Source organism: Capra hircus, chromosome 7, assembly GCF_001704415.2.
Source record: "Capra hircus breed San Clemente chromosome 7, ASM170441v1, whole genome shotgun sequence".
In the NCBI taxonomy this organism is placed as follows: Eukaryota; Metazoa; Chordata; class Mammalia; order Artiodactyla; family Bovidae; genus Capra; species Capra hircus.
In genome coordinates, this window is record NC_030814.1 from 91,392,456 (window position 1) to 91,416,649 (window position 24,194).

The 24,194-nt window shown below is 57.5% G+C and overlaps 1 protein-coding gene across 1 annotated transcript in view; it reads left to right on the forward strand.

Annotated features, from left to right (window-relative positions):
• Positions 1 to 24,194, forward strand: part of KDM4B (lysine demethylase 4B) — a 118,671-nt gene that overhangs the window by 59,414 nt on the left and 35,063 nt on the right. The window contains exons 7-9 of the mRNA XM_018050893.1: positions 3,475 to 3,524; positions 7,213 to 7,316; positions 11,547 to 11,684. Of these exons, the coding sequence (XP_017906382.1) occupies positions 3,475 to 3,524; positions 7,213 to 7,316; positions 11,547 to 11,684 (292 nt within the window). The remainder of the gene's footprint in view (positions 1 to 3,474; positions 3,525 to 7,212; positions 7,317 to 11,546; positions 11,685 to 24,194) is intronic.

Sequence of the window (24,194 nt, forward strand, 5' to 3'; positions counted from 1 at the left end):
GTGAGAGCTGCCCGCAGAGGGCATTTCCTTTCGATTGCCCTGTGTTCCTGGGCTCAAGAGCCACTCTCCTGCTGGACTGAGGCCTCTGTCCACCAGCACCCAGGAGCCCCAGCTTCCTACCTAGACTCGGCTTGGTTTCAGCAGGGCCTGTGGGATGCCCACCTCTGTCGTCCAGTCTCAGTGTGTCCCTGGCCCCCGTAAGCATGTCCAACCCCCACACCCATGTCAGGATGTGGATCTCAGATGTGATTGCTGGTAGCCATGGCCCCAGGCCTCCCTCTCACCCTATGCCAGGTGTGTGGTTTCTGCATTGCCTTTTTGGGGGTGGCTGTGATTGGAGGCGAGGGGTGTGTACCCACTCCTCCAGGCCTCAGTTGTAAAAGAAGAACCTAGAGGAGAGGCTGGCAGATGCCCACCTTGTGGTGCAGCTCCCCTGTCTCTCCCCAGACCAGGGGGCCGCTTCCTTCTGGATCATGACATCTGGGCCATGATCACCATCGTTCCCAGAAACATCTGTCCTCGTCAGCCAGTCACTTGAACAGTGAAACTGCTGGAACTGGGCTTGTCTCGTCACTGTCATGTGGCTTTGCACACATCTTGTGTCCCCACCTGGGAGCCAGCTCCAGAGAGACCTGGCTTGGTCTTTCCCATCACCTCCATGGCTATGCAGCAGATCAGAAACCATTTTATTGTCTCACTGAAGCCCTTGATACAGAAGACTGCCTTTTTGAAAAAGGCATCTGGCAAACAGTGCCCGAATTCGTCTCTCTCGGCCTCCTCAGCGATTCCACAACATTAAACCTGGAGTTATGGAGCCTGTCAGGCCCTGCTGCAGCCTCGTGGGGTCCCGTGCCTGTGGTTGCAAGGGCCACCAAGCCAAGAGCACTGAATTTTCCACAACTTTCTGGTTGAGTGTTGGCCAGAGTACTTTGTATAAGAACTGTCACCACCAGAGAGAAAGGGTGGAGGAAGAGGGGTGCATAGGAAGGGCTGGGAAAACACGTGGGAAGGTCCAGAGGGACCTGCCTGGCTGGCCTCAGGACTGAGGCTCCCCATGCTGTGGGTGGAGGAACCAGTGTGGCCCCCTCCGCAGGTGGCCTGTCCCTCTGCAGCCTCCCCCACGGAGCTCCCCTATTTCCGACTCCGTCCCCTAAACCCCCGGTCTGTTTTCCCTCCCAGTGGTCCCCAGATTCTGGGAGTGGCGCTACCCGATCCTGTCCAGCCTGTTCAGGCTCTTCTGCCGTGACTGGGCCGTCTGCGACTGGACCCTACCCCCCGGGAGGAGCGAGGGGCTACTGGACCAGGGAGATGGCTGTAGTGTAGCAAGACTTGCAGAAAACTAGCCTTGCTGGGGAGGGGCGCTCATGCTGGCAGAGAGCAGGATTGGGGAATGAAGGGGGCCTGGGTGTGGGCTGGGGTAGGGCCGCCTGCCAGCCGGGAGACCTCACACCAGCCCAATTGTGAGGCGGATGTGGTCCTCAGACAGACAGTCTGTCCATCAAAATAGGCATGCATCCTTTGCCACCCAAGTGACCAGGGCTGCCATGTCCAGAGAGCAGCTGCCTGGGATCACAGGCGGGCAGAGCGGATTGGTTTTGGCCGTGAGGTTTGACCTTGTGTTGGGGACAGGGTTCCTGGGGAGCAGGACAGACTGCTCCCATATTGGTGACCAATAAAGCTGACTCTGTTTTATGGCCCCAGAACCTGCTCTCTAATAGCCAGACAGATGCTTGCTACCTCGAGGGTGAGTAAGCAGCCCGGCTCAACCCAAGGAGCCCCTCTGCCTTCTTCCTTTCTTTTTTCTCCTCCCAGACCCGAGCCCAACCCGGTGGTGTGATGCTGGGTGGGGCTGTGATGATGTAACATGGCCTGGGCCCTGGCTGGAGACCCCATGAGGTTCTGCCATGAAAGCCCCTTGATTTGGGGACTTTCCTCCAGTGGTGAATGTCTGCTCTGCAAGGGAGGCCAGTCCTGTGGCCCACTCACCTGGACCTCCATTGCACTGCCCTTGCTCGGGGGCCCCAGAGGGGAGGGCTGTGGCTGGGTAGGGGCTCGGTGGGCACCTACATTGCCACAGCCAGTAGAATTCGGGGAGCCTCATGGCTGCACGGATGAAGCCTCAGACACCCTCCCTGCCCTCTGTATGGATGGTCCACACTCAGCGCTTACGTAGTCAGGACTAGCACCCTGCCCTCCCCTGATGACGGAGGTTTTCATCCTTCAGGGTCCCTGGAGGCGGGAGGGGGTAGCTCTGGGGCCTCTCAGCACCCCGAGGGGGTCGCCCGGTGGTTGCCTCGTGGCAGGCGCCATGTGCTCTTGGCTGTCAGAGTACAGACGTCCCCGTGGCTGCTGGCTTCTGTCCATGAGTCCTTTCTCCTCTCTCCAGGGGCTGCCCTTCTGAACACTCGGCCCGCGTCCTGCAGTCTGTACTTTCTGATAACAGAAGAGCCACGTGCCAACATATTCAACTTTTAACATCCACCAGATTCAATTAATCTTATCTTTACAACTCCCAATTACAGGCGGTAATTAAGTGAAAGCAGCATTGTAGACCCGCGATATTGCATTAATCATCACAGCCTTGGAGCCGTAAATTAGTTCCTTCCCGGCCCTGGGCATCTTCCCAGAAGGGACGGAATGTTTCATTCTGCTGTTTGTGGGGGGTGACATTAATCCCACCAAGGTGCCTTGGATTGGGATTAACTTTGATCATCTTTATGTAAGCGATAAAAGGCCGTTTAAAAAAAGAGTCACCTCCTCTTTGTCCAGATAATGGGAAATTCTCTGATGACAGCAGAATTACAGGTGCCACAGCTGCCGCCTCCAGGGCCCCGAGCATGCTCGTAAATTCATTGTTTTTATCCTGTTGGATAAACGAGGTGGCATAGCGTTCACCTACCTCCTCCCCTCGCCCCCTTTTATTTTATTAAAGCAGTGATAAACCTCTCCATTGGGGTGGGTTCAGCTGGCCGCCATGTCTGGGCGATCTTCAGTGTTCCCTGTGGTTCCCCCATTTGGCTTCCTGCTCCGGGGGTGGGGTGGGGTAGGGGGGATGCACCCTCATAGGGTCTTGTTCTAGAGTTCCAGGTATTGCCGGGCTTATTCAGGAGCACAGTCCCCCTCCCCTCCGCACTGCGGCCTTGGGCAGGTCACTCTCTGCGGGGGTGGGGGGCATGGAGCAGTATCCCTGCCCCCACCCCTCGCTGCCAGGACCCCCCCCCCACCCAGTGGTGACAACTGGCAATGTCTCAGACGTGGCCTGGTGTCCCCTGCGGGGAGGATCGCTGGCTTGAGAGCCACTGTCTGGAGTTTTTCCCAACAGGTCTGGAGGCAGATGGTCTGATGACTGTAGTCGGACGCTTTACCACCCTCCCTCCTCCTTTGGACAAAGGACAGACCCCACATTTGTTTGAAAATGGAGGTATCCACCTGGACACACGCCCTCAACTCTGACATGCCTGCCTTCTCTCGTAGGTATGCCATTCCCCCGGAGCACGGCAAGCGCCTGGAGCGGCTGGCCATCGGTAGGTGCCCGGGGCCCCGGAGCTGGGTGGGCGGCGGGCTGGCAGCCCTACCCTCCCCAGCTCCCCGCTGTTGTCTGGGTGTTGGTGTCCCGCGCTGTGCCTGCTTGCTCCCTCTGGGTCAGGCCCTGGTTCCCCCCGTGGGTCTGTCGCTTGACGCACGCTGCACGAGCGTTGGTGCTTCACACTCTGGTTTTCCAGACTCTGGGCATGGAGTGTGGGATGTGACCCCAGGCTTTGCAGGCTAGAGGCAGCCAGTGTTCTCGCCCCCACCCCCCAGCTCCTGGGGCTCCATCCCACACTCCTCTGTCTTGGTGGAGCCTTACATGAGAAGTTCAGTTCGGAGGTCCTCACAGTGCTGCACGGCCGAGGGGGCGCCGTGGGGCTGTCGGCTGTCCATGCAGGATTGGTTTGCCTGGGCTCCCTCAGCAATGTCCCGCTATCTGCATTGAGGCCGTAGCTGGGGCCTCTTGGGCTGACCGGGTTTATCAGAGAGGGTCCTGGGCTGTGTCCGGACAGGGGGCCACTGACCACTTGGATATAGGAAGGCCCTCAGGGCATGGAATCCTTCAAGATAAGCAGACACCCTGGCTGGGAGGCCCTGAGGCCTCTGTGTGCCCCACCAGAGGGCCAGGCCATGGCCCTGAGTCACTCTCACCATGGGCCTGCCCTGTCCCCACGGAGGCTCTTGTGTCATGAGGGTGGATGGCTGTCGGTGCTGGACAGACAGTAACAGATGCCTGGCCCAGCCATCAGCCCTTGCTCCACAGCCAAGAGCGGCCCCTCCTGCACAGGTTGCATCCAGGTGGGGGTGAGGGTCTGCCTCTAGACAGCGCTGGGCCTCTGGCCACCCTGACCTCTGTGGCAGCAGCAGGCAGCCCGTACCCTCAGGCCGTGGAACCTTCCAAAGCCATGGCTTGGTGCTGACGAGGCTCCCTGATGGCCTGCCACCGGCCTCCATGCCATTCCCACTTTGGGGAGCATGTTTCTTCTGGTGGAAACTACAGGACAGGCAGTCCTGGCAAAGGCCAATTGCGCTTACTTCCTAAGATGTAAAGGGAAAGCCAAATTAGATTTTTTTCCCATTATCTGACTTTTTAAAATGCCAATTAAAAATGTCTTTTCCTGTTGTATTAGCTTCTGGTTGATGTAACAAATTACCACAAACTCCCAGGGGGCACTAGTGGTAAAGAATCCGCCTGCCAGTGCAGGACACAAGAGAGACCCAGGTTCCATCCAGGTGGGAAAGGGAAGATCCCCTGGAGAAGAAGTGGCAACCCGCTCCAGTATTCTTGCTTGGAGAATCCCATGGTCAGAGGAGCCTGGCAGGCTGCAGTCCTTGGTGTCACAAAGAGTCAGACACAACTTAGCACGAACGCATCACAAACTCAGTGACTTAAAACAACACAGATCCCCTCAATTTTGCTGTGAACCTTAAACTACACTTTTAAAAAAAGTCCTGATTAAACCCCCCCAGACTTGTGTTCTCACGCTTGTGGAGGTCAGACATCTACAGCGAGCCTCCTGGGGCTGAGGTCGGGCGTCAGCGGGCTGGCTCCTTCCTGAGGCCCCCTTGGTGGGGTAGGGTCGGGCAGAACCCAATCTCTGGCCTCTCTGACTCCTGGAGGTGCCCCGTCCTGGACCCGGGCCCCGTCGCTCTCGTCCTGTCTCGCTGGCCCATGGCTTCTGCTGCTGTGGCTGGGCTGCCCTTGCCCCCGTCTTAGAAGGACCTTCTGGAGGCCACAGTCCCCATCTCCAGGGGTCCAGGCCCATCTTACCTCAGGGGCCTGCACTTGGTCCCATCTTCAGAGCCCTTTTCTCCAAGGAGGGGACCTTACATGGGCTGCGGGGATCGGGGCGTGGGCGTCTTCGGGGAGCCATAGTTCAGCCCCCACATGCAGAGCCAGGAACATCAGCACAGGTGCTCTCTCTGGGGACCCTGGGCCTTGTCTTCAGCATCTCTGCTCTTGCTGTTTGGTGGGGGGCCAAGGGTGTTTGCAGCTAGCCACGCCCAGCTGTTCTCCCTGAATGTGCCTTCTCTACTGGAAGAGTGTGGGGTGATCTGAGCAACTAGAGAAGCTGGAGGCAGCCGGAACTGCTGCCAGGGCCTTTCTGACGCCTGGACCTGGATGCTGGCTCGCTGCCTGGGCATCTGTGGATGGCTTGGTTTGGTGGCCAGGGCTGGGAGAGGATGGGTGGGTGAGCAAGCAGGAAGGCTGCCCTTGTGAAGTCAGGCTGCACCTGGAATTCAGGAAAGGGGCCAGCAGATCCGGAGGAGGGGTGGGGGACCTCATGGTTCCTCTACAGTCCCTCGCTCGGGCTGCTCTCCCCTCCTCAGAGGAAGGATGGAGGAGGCTCCAGGGCTGGTGACTCACTGCCCTCCTGGGCGTCCCTTCCAAACTTTTTGGGGGCGTGCCTCCTGGGCGGCTTTGTTGAGATGGGTGGAAGGGGGTTGCAATTAATATGGAAAATGAATAGCTGCGCTCTGAATGGGCTCGCTGGGAGGGTTGTGCAGCCCACGGGGAGAGCGTTAATGTGTTGGTGCATTATTGGTGCTAATCACTTAAAATGTGCGCCTTTATTAGAGCTTTAATGAGAGCCACTTAAACTGTGCATTAAAAAGAGGAACTGCAGAGAGGGCGGCGGGCCGGGCGGCAGGCAGCCGTAACTCTAATGGAAATGCTTTTAGTGCAGAGCAGAGTGTGGGATTCTGTCGTCCTGGCTCTTTCCAGAACCTCCACACTGGGCCCCTGCCGTCAGGAGCCTCCTCCAGCCTTGGCATGTGGGTGGGGCCATGTGTGCACACAGACACATGCACACACGCACACACGCACGTGCACACGTGCCCATCAAGGATGTGTGCTGGCTGGTCTCACTGGAAGGGCCCCGGGGCCACCCCTCACGCTGCTGCCTTGGGGACGTGTCTCACACCTCGAGGAGCCGTGTGGCCCTCCTGTGCCCACTCTGTGCGGTTTAGGGTGAGAATCTCAGCCACCATGGGCAGAACCTGAGGTTGGCTTTTCCTTAACCACGAGACTGGCTTGTTAGTGACTTGAGTTTCAGCCAACATGTGATGTGGGAACAGTGCTGAGCTGTGCTGGTGAAGCCTGGTGTCTGGGTCTAGGTGTCTGGGCCTCCCGTGGACTCACGGATCATCTTTTAAATTAGCTGCATGGCGCGCTCTGGGGCGGAAAGCAGAGGGGCTGTGAGCACAGATAGAGGCGCAGGCCTGGGTCGCCCACTCTACCCCCATGCCTGTGGGTCTGGGCCACAGGTGGGTGGGTCATATGACCATGTGGGTAGAGAGCCCTTGCCCACTCAGGCAGCCCCCCTCTTTGTTGTGGACTTGGTCAGTGAGTGGGGGGTCTCACACTCACTCCACTCACTCCTCATCCCACAACTCGTCAGGCTCTAGAGAGCAGCTCCGCTGTCCTGTCTCGTGGCGGCTCTCTCGTGTGGCCAAGTGACCGTGTGGAGGCCCCAGTGGGTTTTGCCTGAGGGGAGCTCGGAGTCGGGGGCAGTCTGTGGGCAGCCATGCCCCAACCGCACACCTTGTCTGTAGTCACGAATGTGGTGCTGTGTGTGGGTACATTCCGCCTGGTGGGCCCCTGCGTGGCCTACGGGGCCACAGGAGGACAGGGCTGCCTGGCCACCCCGCCCCGTCTGGCTGACACTGTCTCGTCTGCTCCAGGCTTCTTCCCCGGAAGCTCCCAGGGCTGCGATGCCTTCCTTCGGCACAAGATGACCCTCATCTCGCCCATTATCCTCAAGAAGTACGGGATCCCGTTCAGCCGGGTATGTAGGGGTGGGTATGTAGCCTGCCAGTGGTTGGCTTCTGGGCCCCGGGCCCTGCTGACCATGAGCACCTCAGGAAACTGGCGTCTTCACGCTGGAGAAGGTTCTAGAAGGACCGCAGGCTGGGGTCGGGCCATACTGTTGGGCCATCAGCTCCTCCACGGTGGCGGTGAGGGTGGAGGTGGGTATCAGGAGGGGCTTCCCTCATGGCCCCTCCCAACCCAGACTCGAATATCTGTTGGTCCTAGGGTCAGACTGGGGAGTGAATGGCGGGGTCAGCTCCTGATGACCCTGCAGGAAGTGCTGAGGAGCTGGGCCCCCCTTTGTGGGAGCCCCATGCCCAGGGCAGACGGCCTCACTCCAGAGGGAGTGGATACCTGTTTTTTTGAAATGAAGCGTCTGACTCGCCCGCAGCATGAAAGCTGCGATCTCATGCAGTTTCCTGTAAGGTGTCCACATGGGGCTGTGAGGGGTGAGGCTGCACTGGGGGCTAAGTTGGCAGGGACCCCACCACCTGGGGGAGTGGGGTGGGCAACAGGGACTGAGCTCTGGGGCTGGGCGCCTCTGTCCCGGGAGTGTGCCCAGCCGTCGCCACTCCAGGCCAGTCCCTCCCCATAGACAGGTCTCCTGGACACAAGGGTCCAGGCAAGTGGCCCATGCCTGGAACTTTCTGGAAGGCATGTGGGCCATGGCCCTGAGGGCAGAGGCAGCCCAGCTCCTGCAGGTCTCCCCAGAGAGTGATCTGTCAGGCACAGAGCGAGCTCTGCGAGCAGACTTCCACGCCTGCCTTAGCCCGGATGTCAGCAGGTCGGAAACTGGTTCTGATGTTTGAGGCACGCAGCTGCAGCATCGCCACGCAGATGGGGGCGTGGCCTTCCTGCCAGGGCCGCAGCCGCCACTCGCGCTCTTCAGGTAGCGGGTCCCTGTTCTTCTCTCTGCCCCCTTTGTCTTCTGGTCGGAACGTTGTTCGTTACCAGGAACCGTGCAGACAGATCACAGCCTTGCTCACAAGACTGAGAGGTCCTTGTTTCCCATCACTTTGTCCAGAACATTCTCAACTCCCTGCGTCCTGGAGAGGGATGCTGGTCGTGGGAGTCAGCTAGTGGGTGCTGTCCATCCTCCCAGGTCGGTGCCAGTGTGGTCCTGCAGCTCATTTGTGAAATATCTAAGCACGACCCACAGGCAGTGGCCTCCTGCTGGTCACTCTGCTGGTGACCCAGGAGAGGTGGGGCTCAGCGGCCATACCGGCTCCCATGGGGCCAGGACAGAGCTTCACCCTGAGGCTGTGGGACCCAGGCCCTTGTTCGGCAGCAGAGAGCCCTCCATGGGCTGCAGGCCTGGGGACCAGGCTCCAGGCCCTGCAGAGTCAGGGATGGACAGACACCTCTCTCAGGGCTCCGCGTGTAGCCCCTCATCTGAATTCCTGGTAAAAGAGTCACTCCACACTCCACTTATAAATCTTTGTAATGGTATTTACTTCTGGAAGAAAAAGCAGATCAATAGCGGAGCTTTTTAATAATTAAAAGTGTGTGTTTCTGTGATCTGCCACGGACTTCCTCATTCATTCTTTGAGAGCTCGAGGGGCAGCCCAGCTCCAGGCTTCCCCTGTGACTGGCGTGCGGGGCCCAAGCTCCCTCCCCTCCTGACTGCTCCGCCTCAAGGCCGATCCATCATCCCTGATGCCTTCTAATTTATTGTCAGGCTAACGTTGATGGCGGCGACATGGAGGACAGCCTCCATGGGCCCGAGGTGGAGCCACCGAGATGTAGATTTTCTCATGGGAGCATAATCTTGTCATTCCAAATGAGCACACCTTCCCTTCTGGGCCTTGATTTATGGGAGGGGTCGGGCGGGGGCCTCCAGCTTGGTGACAGGGACCCCACTGCCTCCCTGAGGCTTGAGCAGACCAGCGTTGCTCAGAGGCATCAGAGGAAGAGTGAGACAGCACTCTCTGGGATCAGCTCAAGTAGGATGAGAAAATCAGTAACTGGGTTTAACAGGCCATCCCCAAACCCGAGTTTATTTACCATTTCATGAACTCCTGAGTCCTGCGACAGAAGCCAACCCAGGGGGCCCTGCCTGAGGACCGAGGATGCTGGCCACTGGTCCTGGGGACGTTGCCCGTCCCCGCCTCCCCCCTCTCCTACCGTCGCTTCATCCCTGCACACAGCTGTCACTTGGACTGGAATTTAAAAATATAACTTAATGCACAGTGACTTCCCTTGATTGGTGCAATTCATTATTTGAAAAGAAAAATATCAGCGTGTTCTTAAGGACTGGCTTTCCTCCAGGCTACATCAGTTTTGATTGATTTTTGACTCTGTGGTTGGTTTCTGGACGTCTCACCCCCCACCACCTCCCACCGCTCCCCTTCCCCTGCCGAGGTTTGACTCCTCGTCAGTTCCTTAGATAAATCCAGCGATTTCTACTCGTCTCCTTGGGGTTATTAGCAGGGCGCAGAACCACAGTCAGTGACAAAGCAGTGAACAGCCTCCAAGTGGGGCAGGAAAATTGAACAGACACACTTGGCAAAAGGAGGCACACGCCTGCAACGGCAGGTCCAGACACACCAGGACCAGATGTGGTGGGTGGCACCTGCCAACCTGGGGGCAGGGCTGGAGCCTGTATCCCCCACTTGGGCCACAAAGACTCCTGACACTGCTGAGGGGGCAGGGGGATCTCGCTGTCACTGCCACGTTGGTGCAAGATGGGCAGCTGTCATGGAAAGCCGCCGGGCAGTTTCCTGGGGCCCCAGTTCCCCCTCTGTGTCTGTTTACTCTGGAGAAACACCAGCACCATCTGGAGAAGTGGTTCCACTGGCCCTGCCGCTCTGCTCGCTGCATCCCGACCAGGGAACAGCCACAGGCCTGTCAGCAGGAGGCCAGATGCGCAAGTAGGACACGTCCTCGTGACAGGAGGCCCTGTAGGAACAAAAAGGAGACAGCGGAGTGCCCACCGGGATGGATAAACCCTGAGGATGTGCCAAGCGGAAGAGGCCAGACCCAGAGTACAGACGATGTGGTCGGTGTCTGTGAAACCCTAGAGAGACGTGGAGGATGGGATGGGGCGACGTTTGGGGCCACAGTCCCTGGAACTCTAGACAAGCTGATCTCTGCTCCCAGCTCAATCCAGGAAATGATGGCCCTCCGGGTCACTCCTACACATGCCTCTATTCCAACAGCTCCACCTTGCATCGCAGGACATCATGAGCGGACGTGCTCGCTGCTGTTACTTCTCATCCCTTTCAGAACAGCCTGCTGTTGGAACGACTGCTGATGGCTGGGGGCGGTCAGTGGGGAGGGCCCTGGGGAGGAGGCTGCAGCCCCCACCTCCTCCTCCAAGTCTCAGGGAGGCAGTACTGGATGCCTTTGTGTGGTGTCATCATCCCTCGCCCCTCATGCCCAGCTCCTGGGTTTGGCGTCTTTGATGCAGAGGCCGGACCAGAGTCTGGCTGTCCAGACTGGCTGTCCAGACCATTTTGAATATGCCTAGAAACATCAGCTCCTCCTGTGGGCTTCTGACCTTGACATGTGTCCTCCCAGCCCGCCGACACGTCACTTCAGTCGCTCTGTCCTCACTTGGAAGGACCTACGTCTTAGGATCTAGTGGATAGGCGCCCTGCTCACAGTGGTGGGGCGACTCAGGCCAGGATCTGGGGCTGTTTCATGAGTGGGCCTACTCCTTCCTCGCTCGAGGACTGGACACTGTGCTGCAGGCTCACATGTGTCCTGAGCTCCCAGACCTCTGAGCTTCCCCAGAGCTGACCGGCCCACCTTGGCAGCCCTGGTGCCGTGTGGGAACATCTCACAGTGGACAGGAGGTGTGATAGCCACCTGTCTACAAAGCAGAAGCCACCCCCCACGCCAAGCAGAAAGCACCTAGCGTCCCAGTGCTGCAGCTCGCCTGTCTGAGAGTCCAGACTGTCCCCTTGGGCCCGGTGGGGCCTCTGTGAGCGGTGGGGCTGGCAGCCACCCCAGCCGCTCGCCTCACCTGCTCTACAAGCTCCGTGAGAACCAGGCTGCAGCCTGTAGAACCTTGGCCTTTCGCCTGGCCGACTCCGTTGGCTCCTGAAGTCGGGTCCCCACGCCTGGTGAGGTGTCCTGGAGCCCACATTCCCCTCCTGGGCCCCTCAGTGGCTCCTGGTGGCTTTGCTGCTAGTCTGTGATGCCCCATGTTAGGCGTTTCTTCCGGCTGGGCCTCATCCCTCACCTGTCACCCCTTCCTCCTCAGATCACACAGGAGGCGGGGGAGTTCATGATCACGTTCCCCTATGGTTACCATGCTGGCTTCAACCACGGATTCAACTGCGCCGAGTCCACCAACTTTGCCACACTGCGGTGGATCGATTACGGCAAGGTGGCCACCCAGGTGAGTGCACGCTAGCCACCCACCTGCCCTCCCAGCCCAGGGCCTCGGTGACAGCCACTTATATTCAGCCTGGGGCTTAGACTCTCCATCAGGGTCTGTTTCTGGATCCTCAGCAGACATGTCCTCAGCTCATTCCTCACTTGGAGGGAAGAGGGCATGGGCAGGTCAGGTGGTATGCAGCAGCCGGCGCCTGGCCAGGCCTGACTCAGGGCTCCCTCTGTCCTGGCAGGCCCAGGTTTGCCCCCACCATCTGGGGGCCAGGGAAGATTTGTTCCTTGTTAGTTGACTCTTAAGGGGCCTCTTGGTCAGGTGCGGGGTTTGCTCTGGCCCCAGAGCCTGTCTTTACCAGTCTGCAGTGTGTGTGTGTGCGCGCGCGCGCGTGTGCGTGTGAGTGCGTGTGCGTGTGAGTGCACGTGCAAGAGAGAGCAGCGCCCTGGCAGGGCAGGCCCTGTGCTCGAGCCCAAGAGCTTCCTGCTGCCTCGTCATCCGCAGTGGTCACTCAGAGCCCAGGAGCCTCATTTGTTTTCCGCAGTACTTTGCCGACCTGCCCCAGAGGGACGATAATCAGCCTGCAGACCTGACACTTGAACTGAGTGCTTGTTGTCAGCTTCTTTTTTTCCCCCGCATGCACCCATCTGTGGTTCTGATGGGCAGCTCAGTGGGGCTCAGGGCCCCACAGTGGCGTGTCCAGGGAGCAGCTGGATAGTGGGCAGGTCCCTGGGAAGGGGACGCTGCTAGGAGGGCTGTTGGGCATGTAGCAGGCCTAGCCTTTCTTTGGCAGCTGGGACCAGTGACCTTCCTCCCAGGACTGGCACCGTGACCACCCTGAGGAAGCCAGTGAGCTCCACCCATCCGGCTGGGCTCTGGCCGAGTGGCCCCGGCTTTCAGGTTTCAGCTGCTTGAATCTTATCTCTCCAACGCAGAAAGGGGCCTAGCCTTGCACACATCTCACTCTGGCGCTGAGCACAAGGAACAGGAGAGGCCCTTCACTGCCTGTTCAGTGAAATCGGGGTTCCTCCTACCAGCCTTCTCAGTAGAGCCCTGGGGGTCTTACATGGAATCACTCAGCTGTTCAGAGTCAGGGCCTAGGGTTAGGGAGCATGGTGGGTTTCTACCAGACACGGAAGTGGGGGCAGTGTGGACCAGAAGAACCCCGAGCCCAGATCCTGGTTTGGTCAGTCCACCTTTGACCCCAGATCTTTGCAGAAGAGGGTCTAGGCTGTGATGATTGGGCATCATAGCCTGGAGATACGGCCTCATGGGGAGGGGAGTTGGCGTCCAGGTGCAACATGTGGCAAAGAGCAGGAAGGCCCAGACTGAGGGTTCTCAGGATGTTCACAGACTGGAGCTTGGGAGTAGACAGGGTTAAATGAGATCCATTGTGAGAGGGAACATCTGTTTCATTTCACGTTTGAGTGGGGTGAAAGACTGAGCGTGCTTAGCCGCTCGGTAGCGCCCAACTCTGCAACCCCATGGACTAGCCTTCCAGGCTCCTCTGTCCATGGGATTCTCCAGGCAAGAAACCTGGAGTGGGTTGCCCTTTTCTCCTCCAGGGGATCTTCCCCACCCAGGGTCAGACCTGCGTCTCCTGCGTCTCCTGCGTTGCAGGTGGATTCTTTACCCACTGAGCTATTGGGGAAGAGGGTGAAAGACTAAGAAAATTAAGCTCTGGGAGTGGCCTTGTGGCACATCTCTGCTATACAGCACGGTCTAGACGGGTTGGCTCATCGCTGTTTTTCTAATGATCTCTCTAACTTTGCTGTGTCAGTGCAGTTGAGAAAAGGAAATAGGCTTTGCAGCCAGGAAGACTGGAGAGGCACCCCGGGATGTGAAGCGTTGGGCTTTTAGACTTAATTCAGAAAATTGTGGTGAGAGTGTCTTTGGCAGAGAGTCTGACTTGGCTAAAAGAGGAGAAGTGGGGACGTCAGGATTGTCCGCTTAGATCCAGAGGAATAATTACACCTCCCGGGGCGTGTTCGCATTGTCGCCGAGAGTTCCACGTGTGCAGGGCTGCCTGGCTGCATCGGGCGCTGGATTGAGTTGTCAGCCCGGCGGGGGCTTGTTCTGGAGGCACTGCTGGAGCCAACCCTGCCATGGAGCCAGTGGGGACCGCCCGGATATTAAAAGCAATTTTGGGTTCAGCCATGTGTTCACAAACAAGTGACATCTGGGAGGTGCAGCCTGAGATGGGGCTCCACGCTTACATTGCCGGGCGGCGTAGCATGAAATTACTGAACCAGTGTGGTGCTCTGAGCCGGCCCAGGGTTCCAGGGGCCTGGCAGCTGGGGTAGGGCCCCCGCAAGAGTGGCCCCTGGCCCTGGGGTGCCCATCTGTGTCCACCTGATGTCAGCTCCTGGGCTGTTCGGTGGTGACCCGCTGAGCTCCGCTGCCCTGTAACTAGTCCGGGATGGAGAGGCTGCCTGGGTGCTTGGCCTCGCAGATGACAAGCTGAGGTATCAGGGGCAGGGGACTGTTCAGGTTCCGTGGTGCTAGGGCTGTGGATTTAAGGGAGGGGGTGGGGTAGAGGGGCAGCCAGAGCCCCCTTCCCACTGAGCTGGGGCCTCTCCTTGCAGCCTGAGTGCCTGCCCCCCTAGTCTGTATCCCCTTCTAGCACATTCCTCAGACACAGCCCAGGGGGAGAACGTCCACTTCCCAGGTTCTAGAGACCCTTTTACTTGCTGGTTTATTATCTTCTCAGGCTCCCAGTGAACCCCCGCTCCCCCCATCGACCCATTTCTGTCATTCTCTCTGTTGACACATGAAATGCTGAATGCCCAGGCTCGCCAGCCTGTGTGAACTTCAGGCGTGCCTGTTCTTTCTTCCAGATCAGCATCAGCAAACGGGGCCCACAGACGAAACCTGGCTGGCTGACTGTTTTTGGTACTGTCTGCAAACAGCTATGCTTAGATGTCTGTGTTCTTCTGGCCACGTCACGTGGCATGTGGGATCTTAGTTTCCCAAACCAGGGATTGAACCTGCGCCCCCTGCAGTGGAAGCTCAGAGTCTCAACCACTGAACCACCAGAGGAGTGCCGAGGGTTAGGTTTTTAAAGAGCTGGGGGAAAAGAAAATCGAAAGAGGTTATATGCGACACGTGGCAACTAGATGAAACTCACGTTTCACATTGATAGTTTTTAAAGTAATTTATGTATTTGGCTGTGCTAGGTCTTAGTTGCAGGATGTTCGCTGATTAGGGGTTGAACCCAGGCCCCCTGCCTTGGGAGCTCCGAGTCTCAACCGCTGGGCCACAAGGGGAGTGCCGATAAGTAGAGTTCTGGTGGCATCGGCGCACCCATTCATTGACATGCTGTGCAGCGGCTGCTTGCATTCTGGTGTGGAGCTGAGTAGGCGTGACAGGACCATCTCACCTGCAAAGTGGAAAATATTTGCTGTTGGCTCGACGGGAGTTTGCAGTCCCTGGTCTAAAGAATCAATTTTGTGGACACCCTGGCTCCAGGCAGTCAGGGCTGAAGGGTCCCCCTCACTCTTTCCTCCACAGCCCCCAGGGTCTGTGGCATCAGAGGGGCTGTTCCCTCGAGCACGCTGGCCCCCAGCTGCTGCCTCATTGATTTTAACCAAGGAAAATTTATACCCATGACTGGGGGATTGGGTGGACTATGGAATATTATGTGGCCACAAAATTAGGTTCACTCTTTACTGACATGAAAAAATGGGCACGGCATTTTGGGTGGAAAAACTAGGTTTTGGATCATGAATATGTAATCCCATCATCCCATCATGTGTGTGTGTTGGGGCGAGGGAATTTACCAAATGTTGATCAATGTTAGCTCCATGAGGTAGAATTTGAGGACTCAGGAGGGCCTGAAATCAGAGCCAGCAGCAGCCAGTCCTGGCTCAGATCACGTGCTGCTGCTTTGGTTTTGAGCTATTCCTTTCCCTTGACCTCCTCCCCAAGCTCCGCAACCCCCTCCTGCAGCTACGTCTCTCTCTCCAGCTTTCCTGATGGATCTTGCCTGCATCAGGCTCTGATTCTGGGCCTCATGACCGGGCCTGCCGGTATTCCAGGAGACACCTTCTCCACCTCTGTGTCTCCCAGGCTGGCTGCCCCCTTCAGTCAGGTGTCCAGGGCTTGCCTGGGACTGCAGGGGCCACCTCCACAGGCCTGTGCTCCGTTTCCAAGAACAGAATTCCCCAGGCAGGCGTTGTAGTGGGATTACCAACCGGGAAGATGAGAGGGCTGCTCCGTCTTCACTGCAGAAAATGAAGTGTGCACGCATCAGCCTTTTAGGTCTGAGCTCGAATTAGTCTTACAAGGCTGCACGCCACATTGGATTAGCTGCGTGGGCTCATTGCTCCCGCGGTGGGCGGCACTGGGTGAAGCCTGACAAGGGCCTCCTGCCTCCACCGAGGGCGCCCCACAAGGCGCAGGAGTTGACTTCGGATTAAACAGAGCAAGAGAGATTTAGAACCCAGCTTGAATGCTGGGAGCCCCGCACGCTTAGTTGGTTTTCTGCCCATTGTCTGGGCCGCTGCCTGGCAGCGCTCAGCCTCCAGGCAAGTCTACTCCCCGGCAAGGTGTCTGCTGAGAGTGGAGGGCTGGAAGACGTGGCCCCCACATCCCCTCACTTCTGGATCTGGGTTGGGGGACCTCCCCTGAAACCCCCCTAGGTGGGCTACCTTGAACTTCACTGCTGTGAAATGTGAGCCAAATTGTCCCCGCTGCTCCGAGGACGCTTGCCTTCTGTTTGGTGACACTACACCTGCTCTGGGTGATTAACCCAGAGCCCCTCCCCATGAGGGGAGGTGACAGAATAGGGGGAGGCGGGGGCGGGCAGAGGAGGGCCTAGGACAGAGCCACATCTGTGCCCCCCAGACGGACAGATGCTTCTCTGGCCCACCCACACCCGCGGTGCTGGCCTGGGCACCCTGACTTACGGCGCTGTGGTGGCCAGTGCTCAGGGTTCGTGGCCAACTACCGTAGGAAATATGCTTGCCTCCCCCAGGCTCCCTGTCACTCTGTCCCTGCAGCAGCTTGGAGCCCGTCCCCCGCCATATCCCGCCCTGGGAACTCAGGATGCACACAGCAGTGTGGGCAGGAATGGAGCAGAGGGCACGGCCCCCGCTCTGCCTCCCCGCTCACTTTGGCTTTGGCTTTAACGCTGACCATCTAGAACAGGTGCGACCTGATTTGGAAGGAAGGGTCTCAGGCAGAGTCTCCCTGCGTCACTGTGACCTTGGGTGGGCGGCGGGGGGTGGGGGGGAGCTCCCTCCTCCCTCCTCCCTCCGGTCGTGACCTGATGTCCTCTGGGCAGGGGTGAGAGCCTGGTCTGGAGAGAGGGTCGGGGGCAGTTGTCCCGCCATCTTTTCCGTTGTCACCACCCCACCCCCACAGACCACTTGGACACTTTTGTCCTCTGCCCATCGTGAGGTTCTGACTCCGTGGGTACACCCCACGTCTTTTCAGAGGGAAGCCTTTCTGCCCCTGAGAAGGAGTCTTCTCCCCTGGGGACTGTGTGCCCCGCCCCCATGAGGACACTCCCAAGGATGGGTCTGGGGAGCAGCCTTGGAGGCAGAGAGAGACACCCCCACCAGCTCATATGCAGGCAGGACTTCCACCAGCCCTGGGTTCAGAGCCCACCTGTCACCCCTGCCCCACTCTCTGCTACTGTGTCTGGGGGGCTGGTGGGGGACATATATGCCCCAAGGCCCTCCAAGACAGCTTTGCAGCTGAGAAGCCTTCTGTTTGTCTTCTGGGGAAGTCGTTGCAAAGAATCACAAATGCATTGTAGCTGCAGCTCCCTCCCCCAAGGAGCGCGCCAGTCTGTTGCGTCCCCTCCACTCCCCTGGCTTGTGTTCATTCCGGCCCGTCAGCCCAGAGCCCCTCTCCCCCACTCCTGTCTGCTGCCCGCCACCTCCCGCCCAGCTGCCTGGGGTTGTCGCCTTTGTTACAGGCAGCTGTGTCTAGGCTCCCCACTCAGAGGCTGGCCCTAGAGACACACACTGAGTGCTCTTGCACTGGTCTCTCTGGGGGCTGCCCGCTCCTCACCGTGCCACTTCATCCGGCGGTTCCCCTGGTGGGTTGCCAGCGCTGGGTTGTCCCCACCAGCAAGCACATGACCACACGGCTCTGGCCTGGGTGCTGGCCGCTGCAGGCTGCTCACCCCCCTGGGCCTGCTGCCCCTTGTCCTCATGGCTTTGCTGTGTTTTCCCATGAGAACTGGGAGCGTGTGATTCAGATCCACAGACCAGAGTTTCTGCCCCTCAGCACTGTGAATCGCAGGACTGCACCATCTGTAGGCCGTCCCTCCTGGGGCCCCACCCACTCAGCTCCAGGAGCCCCCCAGTGTGACAACCACAGGCATCCCAGATATCGCCCAGTGTCCCCTAGGGCGATTGGATCCCCTGTGTGAAAGCCATGGGCCAGCGGGGCTCCTCAGGGGGGAATCTTTGCCCTGCGAAGGTATCCAGCCTGTATTGCCCAGAGATGCTGCTGGAAGGTCTGCTCCGGGAGAAGTGGCTGCGTCTGGCCCAGGGAAAGCGTAGAGGCCTTTCTTAGGTCAGGCGGTGGTCTGGGTCAGGGGACTTCAGGGGACACCAGCACCTGGACCTTTCTACTGTCCCACTGTGGACAGAATTTGGTTCTTGGCCATGATCAACACTGAGACTTGGGATGGCGAGGTTTCTACAGAGGGTAGGTGGGCTGGCTCCCCTTGGAACCTGGAGAACAGAGGGAGAGAAGTCCACCGGGTGTCCCGGTCACCAGCGGGGCTGTGGGTGAAGGGCTGTGGCGATGGAAGAGCTGAGGGGCTAGTGGGGTCTTCAGGCAGGACGCCATTGGGAAGCATGGCCCAGAGCGCCTGGTGTATTAGCATCCGGGTAGAGAGGGAGGAAGAAAAGCGATGACAAACCTGGACAGCATATTAAAAAGCAGAGACATTCCTTTGCCCACTAAGGTCCGTCTAGTCAAAGCTATGGTTTTTCCAGTAGTCATGTATAGATGTGAGAACTGGGCCATAGAAAAAAATGAGCCAAGAGAATTGATGCTTTTGAACTGTGGTGCTCTTGAGTGTCCCTTGGACTGCAAGGATCCCAAAGGAAATCAGTCCTGAATATTAACTGGAAGGACTGATGTTGAAGCTGAAGCTCCAATGCTTTGGCCACCTGATGTGAAGAGCTGACTCACTAGGAAAGATCCTGATGCTGGGAAAGACTGAAGGCAGGAGAAGGGAATGACAGAGGATGAGATGGTTGGATGGCATCACTGACTCCACCGACATGAGTTTGAGCAACCTCTGGGAGGTGGTGATGGACAGGGAAGCCTGGTGTGCTGCAGTCCATGGGATTGCAAAGAGTCTGACACAACTGAGTGACTGAACTGAACTGAGAAGGGGAGAGGGGTGGGGACCCTCACAGGAGGACCAGCTCGGCTGCCGGGCTGCAGCCACAGTGCCACGTGGATGAGGCTTTTCTGTGTGGAGGAGGAAAGAGAGTGACCTTCTGGTGGGGGTAGCATCCTGGGGGTCAAAGATTTGACCTGTGACCTTGCCCAGCCCCTAGGAAGCAGCCTCCCCAGCGGGAGCCCTGCACCTAATGGTTTTGTTTATGAAGCGCTTCTGAGGGCTTCCAGTGGATTTCCTAATGAACTGGTTTGTTATCCCGTCTCTGCAGCGAGTGGGTGATTACATCAGAAACAGGGGGCCAGGCTTCGAGCTGGCCTGGCAGATGCCGGCTCCTCAGCGGGGAATCTTCCCTGTCCCTGGGTGTTTAACGCTTTGTGGGCTGACGCGCCCCCTGCCCCCACCCCAGGATTGTTCTGTCGGAAGCATGTGTGTCGCTCCCCTGTCTGGATCTGCTCAGCAGCAGCCACCCTGCAAATCCTGGGAGACAGGAAGAAGCTGCTCAGAGGGGGATATGGACGGGGGGACACCTGGGATGCTCAGACTCTGGGAGACCACAGCAGGCACTATGTGGGGGACAGGCAGTATCAGCCAGCGGGGGCTTCTGGAGGAGGGAAGGTTCAAGACCATGGCCCTGTCACACCTGCATCTCAGAATTCTGGCCTCCAGGGCTGGGCGAGGACAACATCCTGTGGCTTTCAGGCCCTCTCCCCTGTTGATGGCACTCTGTGACAGGAATACGCCAGAGTCTTGAACACTTCCATCCACCAGAGGAGCAGGGATGTGACCCGAGTCCTCCGAGGATGCTGCCAGCCCTGCTCAGACTGGAGCAGGGCTTCTCCAACAAGGGGTGGAGGGCCGATCCCCCCCAGCAGAGATGCTGCAGGGTGTGTGCATTCCTAGGGATCAGGTTCCAGTGGGCCCCCAGTTCCCTAGTTCCTGGCCCCTGGTGGAGAGGGTGGGGCAGGTGCCCCACAGGAGCGTCTTGTAGGGAGTTCAGTGACTCTTCACAGAGTGCCCCCCGGGGTCCTTCCCGCCCGCTTCCTACAGCACAGAGGGGTCTTACCCTCAGTGGGGGAGATCTGGCTTCCTGCCCCTGCTACACCCCTAGACCCTGTCCTCTGCCTTCACGAGATGGGGCATTTGTGTACCTGGAGTCGGGGGTGACTGTGGTTATTAGTGGCTGCCCAGGTTCCCCTCCCTTTGCGATGCCTTCTGCAGCTGAGAGGCCGAGGGAACCCTGAACTGAGGGCAGACAGCCCGAGGTGGGGAGGGCCGTAGGGATTTGAGGGGGTTTCTTTCAGAATCGGAGCTTTGAATACTGTGGACTTAACACGTGGAGTAAAGAAAATAGAACGGAAAGGAAAAAGCGGGTCACATCCGTCAGGAGACAAGGAGATGGTTGCCGTTAGCAGAGTCCGCCGAGTGAGGGAAGTTAATAGTCACCATGGCCAGGGCTGTGCTAACTCAGTGCCTGTGTGTTCTGAACCACGTGGCAGGAGACTGGAGACAGCCTGATGCCCACGTGCGGATGGGCCGTCCATCCAGGCGCTGAGACAGTGCACCCCAAGAGGAATGAGGGGCTGGTTGCCTGCTCCATTCCAGGGGGAGGCACGTGGGAACGGTGGTGGGCGGGTCTTCTCTGGGAGGACAGGATGCCTCTGTCTTGTGTGGGGATGCAGAGGATACGCCTGGAAGGAGGAAGTGGGAACTGCGGAGTTGCGGATGGAGTCGGGTGGGGGAGCGGAATAGGCCTGAGTGTCTGCTGCCCTCTGTTCCTCAGACTCTGCACCCTGCGAGGGGCTGGCTGTTAGCCCAGTCCATCCTGAGCTGCGTCCCTGTGCAGCTCGGGGCTGTCCGTGTGGGGGGAGGGCCAGGGAGGGGCACATTGGTGAACACCTGCCAGGAGACGGGAGCCCTCACTCTCCTCTGGTGAGGATCCCCCTGAGTCCTGGGCCCTACCTTCTTTAGATCTCAGGCCTCAGGGCCCAAATGGTTTGGTCCAACGCGTGGCTTCACAGTTGGTTTTTGTGTGTTTGTTCTCCAAAGAGGTCCCCAGCTTGAGATGGATACAGAGCCCCTGGCAGTGCCTTCTGGGGTTCTTGTCTGAAGTCCTGACCAGGAAGACCCACAGAAGTGGAGGGAGCCTCCGGGTCACCGGGAACAGGCTGGGGTCAGGGAGTGTCTCAAGTGAGGGCGGGGTCAGTGGAAACCCCTCTCCAGGCCGTGGGGCTTGACATGAGGGAGAGTTTCCTTTTGTGCTAAGGTGTTAAAGGAAGGTCTGGCTTTCAGTAGGTTTTTCATTTGATCTTTCATTACACTTTCCCAAAGCACGTCGTTTTATATGATTTCAGTTTTGCTGGGGATTATTAAAGTTTGTAAAGCGTAATTCCTTAGGCTTTGAGAATGCAGTGGCAGGCTGGGAAACCAGACAAAGAGCAGCCTGGCTGCCTTTCACGGCACAGATGAAAGGGAGGAAGGGGGCCTGGAGGGGAGAGGTTCAGAGAAAGAGGAGGGAGGGTTGGAGGGGTCTTGTTTTAGTATCAGGATGCCCCAGTACTGGGAACATTGTTTAGGTGATCCCATTTCCAACCCTGATGGCATGAGGCCGAGGAGAGGATGTGCAGCCTCGTGCCGTCACGGTTGGAAGTGAGATCACATAAGCAAAGCTCCCAGTACTGGGGCATCCTGATCCTAAAACAAGATCCTTGTCTCCAAGGCAAGCCAGCGCCACCCTCCCAAGGAAGGTGCAGGGTACATATCTGAGCTTGTGGGATGTTGCTTTCTGATGCCTTCTTTCAGTTCAGTTCAGTCACTCAGTCGTGTCCAACTCTTTGCGACTCCATGAATCGCAGCACACCAGGCCTCCCTGTCCATCACCAGCTCCCAGAGTTCACTCAGACTCACGTCCATCGAGTCAGTGATGCCATCCAGCCATCTCATCCTCTGTCGTCCCCTTCTCCTCCTGCCCCTAATCCCTCCCAGCATCAGAGTCTTTTCCAATGAGTCAACTCTTCTCATGAGGTGGCCAAAGTACTGGAGTTTCAGCTTTAGCATCATTCCTTCCAAAGAACACCCAGGACCGATCTCCTTCAGAATGGACTGGTTGGATCTCCTTGCAGTCCAAGGCACCCTCAGGAGTCTTCTCTAATACCACAGTTCAAAAGCATCAATTCTTCGGTGCTCAGCCTTCTTCACAGTCCAACTCTCACAACCATACATGACCACTGGAAAAACCATAGCCTTGACTAGACAGACCTTTGTTGGCAAAGTTATATCTCTGCTTTTCAATATGCTATCTAGTTTGGTCATAACTTTCCTTCCGAGGAGTAAGCATCTTTTAATTTCATGGCTACAATCACCATCTGCAGTGATTTTGGAGCCCAAAAAAATAGTCTGACACTGTTTCCACTGTTTTCCCATCTATTTCCCAAGAAGTGATGGGACCAGATGCCATGATCTTCGTTTTCTGAAATGTTGAGCTTTAAGCCAACTTTTCCACTCTCCTCTTTCACTTTCATCAAGAGGCTTTCTAGTTCCTCTTCACTTTCTGCCATAAGGGTGGTGTCATCTGCATATCTGAGGTTATTGATATTTCTCCCAGCAATCTTGATCCAGCTTGTGCTTTTTCCAGCCCAGCGTTTCTCATGATGTACTCTGCATATAAGTTAAATAATCAGAGTGACAATATACAGCCTTGACATACTCCTTTTCCTATTTGGAACCAGTCTGTTGTTCCATGTCCAGTTCTAACTGTTGCTTCCTGACCTGCATATAGGTTTCTCAAGAGGCAGGTCAGGTGGTCTGGTATTCCCATCTCTTTCAGAATTTTCCACAGTTTATTGTGATCCACACAGTCAAAGGCTTTGGCATAGTCAATAAGGCAGAAACAGATGTTTTTCTGGAACTCTCTTGCCTTCTTTACATTTAGCAAAATGCTTGCTGAGGGGACCCCGGATTCAGTGGGACCCGCTGCAGCACTGTCAGTGGCTGGGCATGTCCTGGGAAGCCCTGGGGAAGGGTAGGATGCTGGGGTGCTGGAAGGAACCCTCACTCCCTTTCTCTGTAGACACCCTGCTCTGACCTTACACTAGAAGTAGGCATCCTCCGGGGACTCGGAGAAAGGAGCAGGGCAGTAACGTTTTCTGACACTTTCTACCTCTGGAAATAGGGAACAAACAAAAAGGGCAGAAAAACAGCACAATGGAAAGGCTGACCCTGGTGTCTGAGGCGCTCCCCGAGGAGTTTCTACTGAGGACAGGGCTGACGGTTTGGCTGGGTGTGGAGTCTCTGTGGGCGATGGTTTCCTCCAGAACTTGGAGGTCTGACTCACGCGTGGTTTTTGTTCTCTACCGTGGCAGAAAGCCAGCTGCTCTTCCAGTCCCCCATCCTGGGTGGGTGGCAGGTGTTTCTCCGTTCTAGAAATTTCTTGAATCCTCTTTGCGTTCTGAAGTTTCTTTATTACGTCCTTGGTGAGTCTGATTTTAGCCACCTGACACTCCCTCGGCCCTTTTTTGGTATACCATGCCGGACACGACTGAGCGACTTCAGTTTCACTTTTCACTTTCATGAATTGGAGAAGGAAATGGCAACCCACTCCAGTGTTCTTGCCTGGAGAAATCCCAGGGACGGGGGAGCCTGGTGGGCTGCCGTCTGGGGGGTCGCACAGAGTCGGACACGACTGAAGCGACTTAGCAGCAGCAGCAGCAGTGGTGGCCCCAGGTGCACCTGTCTTATGAGTCCCTTAGCTGTGGTTTCAGGACAGCAGGAAATGGCTCATTTAGACCCCAACCATCTGGCCATGGTACTGGCCTCCTCCTGCCCAGCAGCCATGGGTGTGGGATGGCTCGAGGGAGAGTTTCATGGGCCTGGAAGGGTCAGCAGGTAGAGTTGGACCTTGTCAAGGATCAAAGCCAGAGATGAGTGAGGGTGCAAGGAGGAATGGAATGGGGTCCCCCGCTCCCCTTTCCCCACTGAAGCCTGGCTTTACTCGGGCCCCGCAGCTCAGAGACAGAGCTTCCTTCCCCAGAGGAACCAGGAGTCCCCAGGAGGCGCCACTGCTCCATGTCCTCCATGTGGGGCACCCTCCTCCTCGGCCTGGACAGCTCATGCCGAGCGCTGCTGGACCCCAGGGGCCATCCTCTCTGATCCAC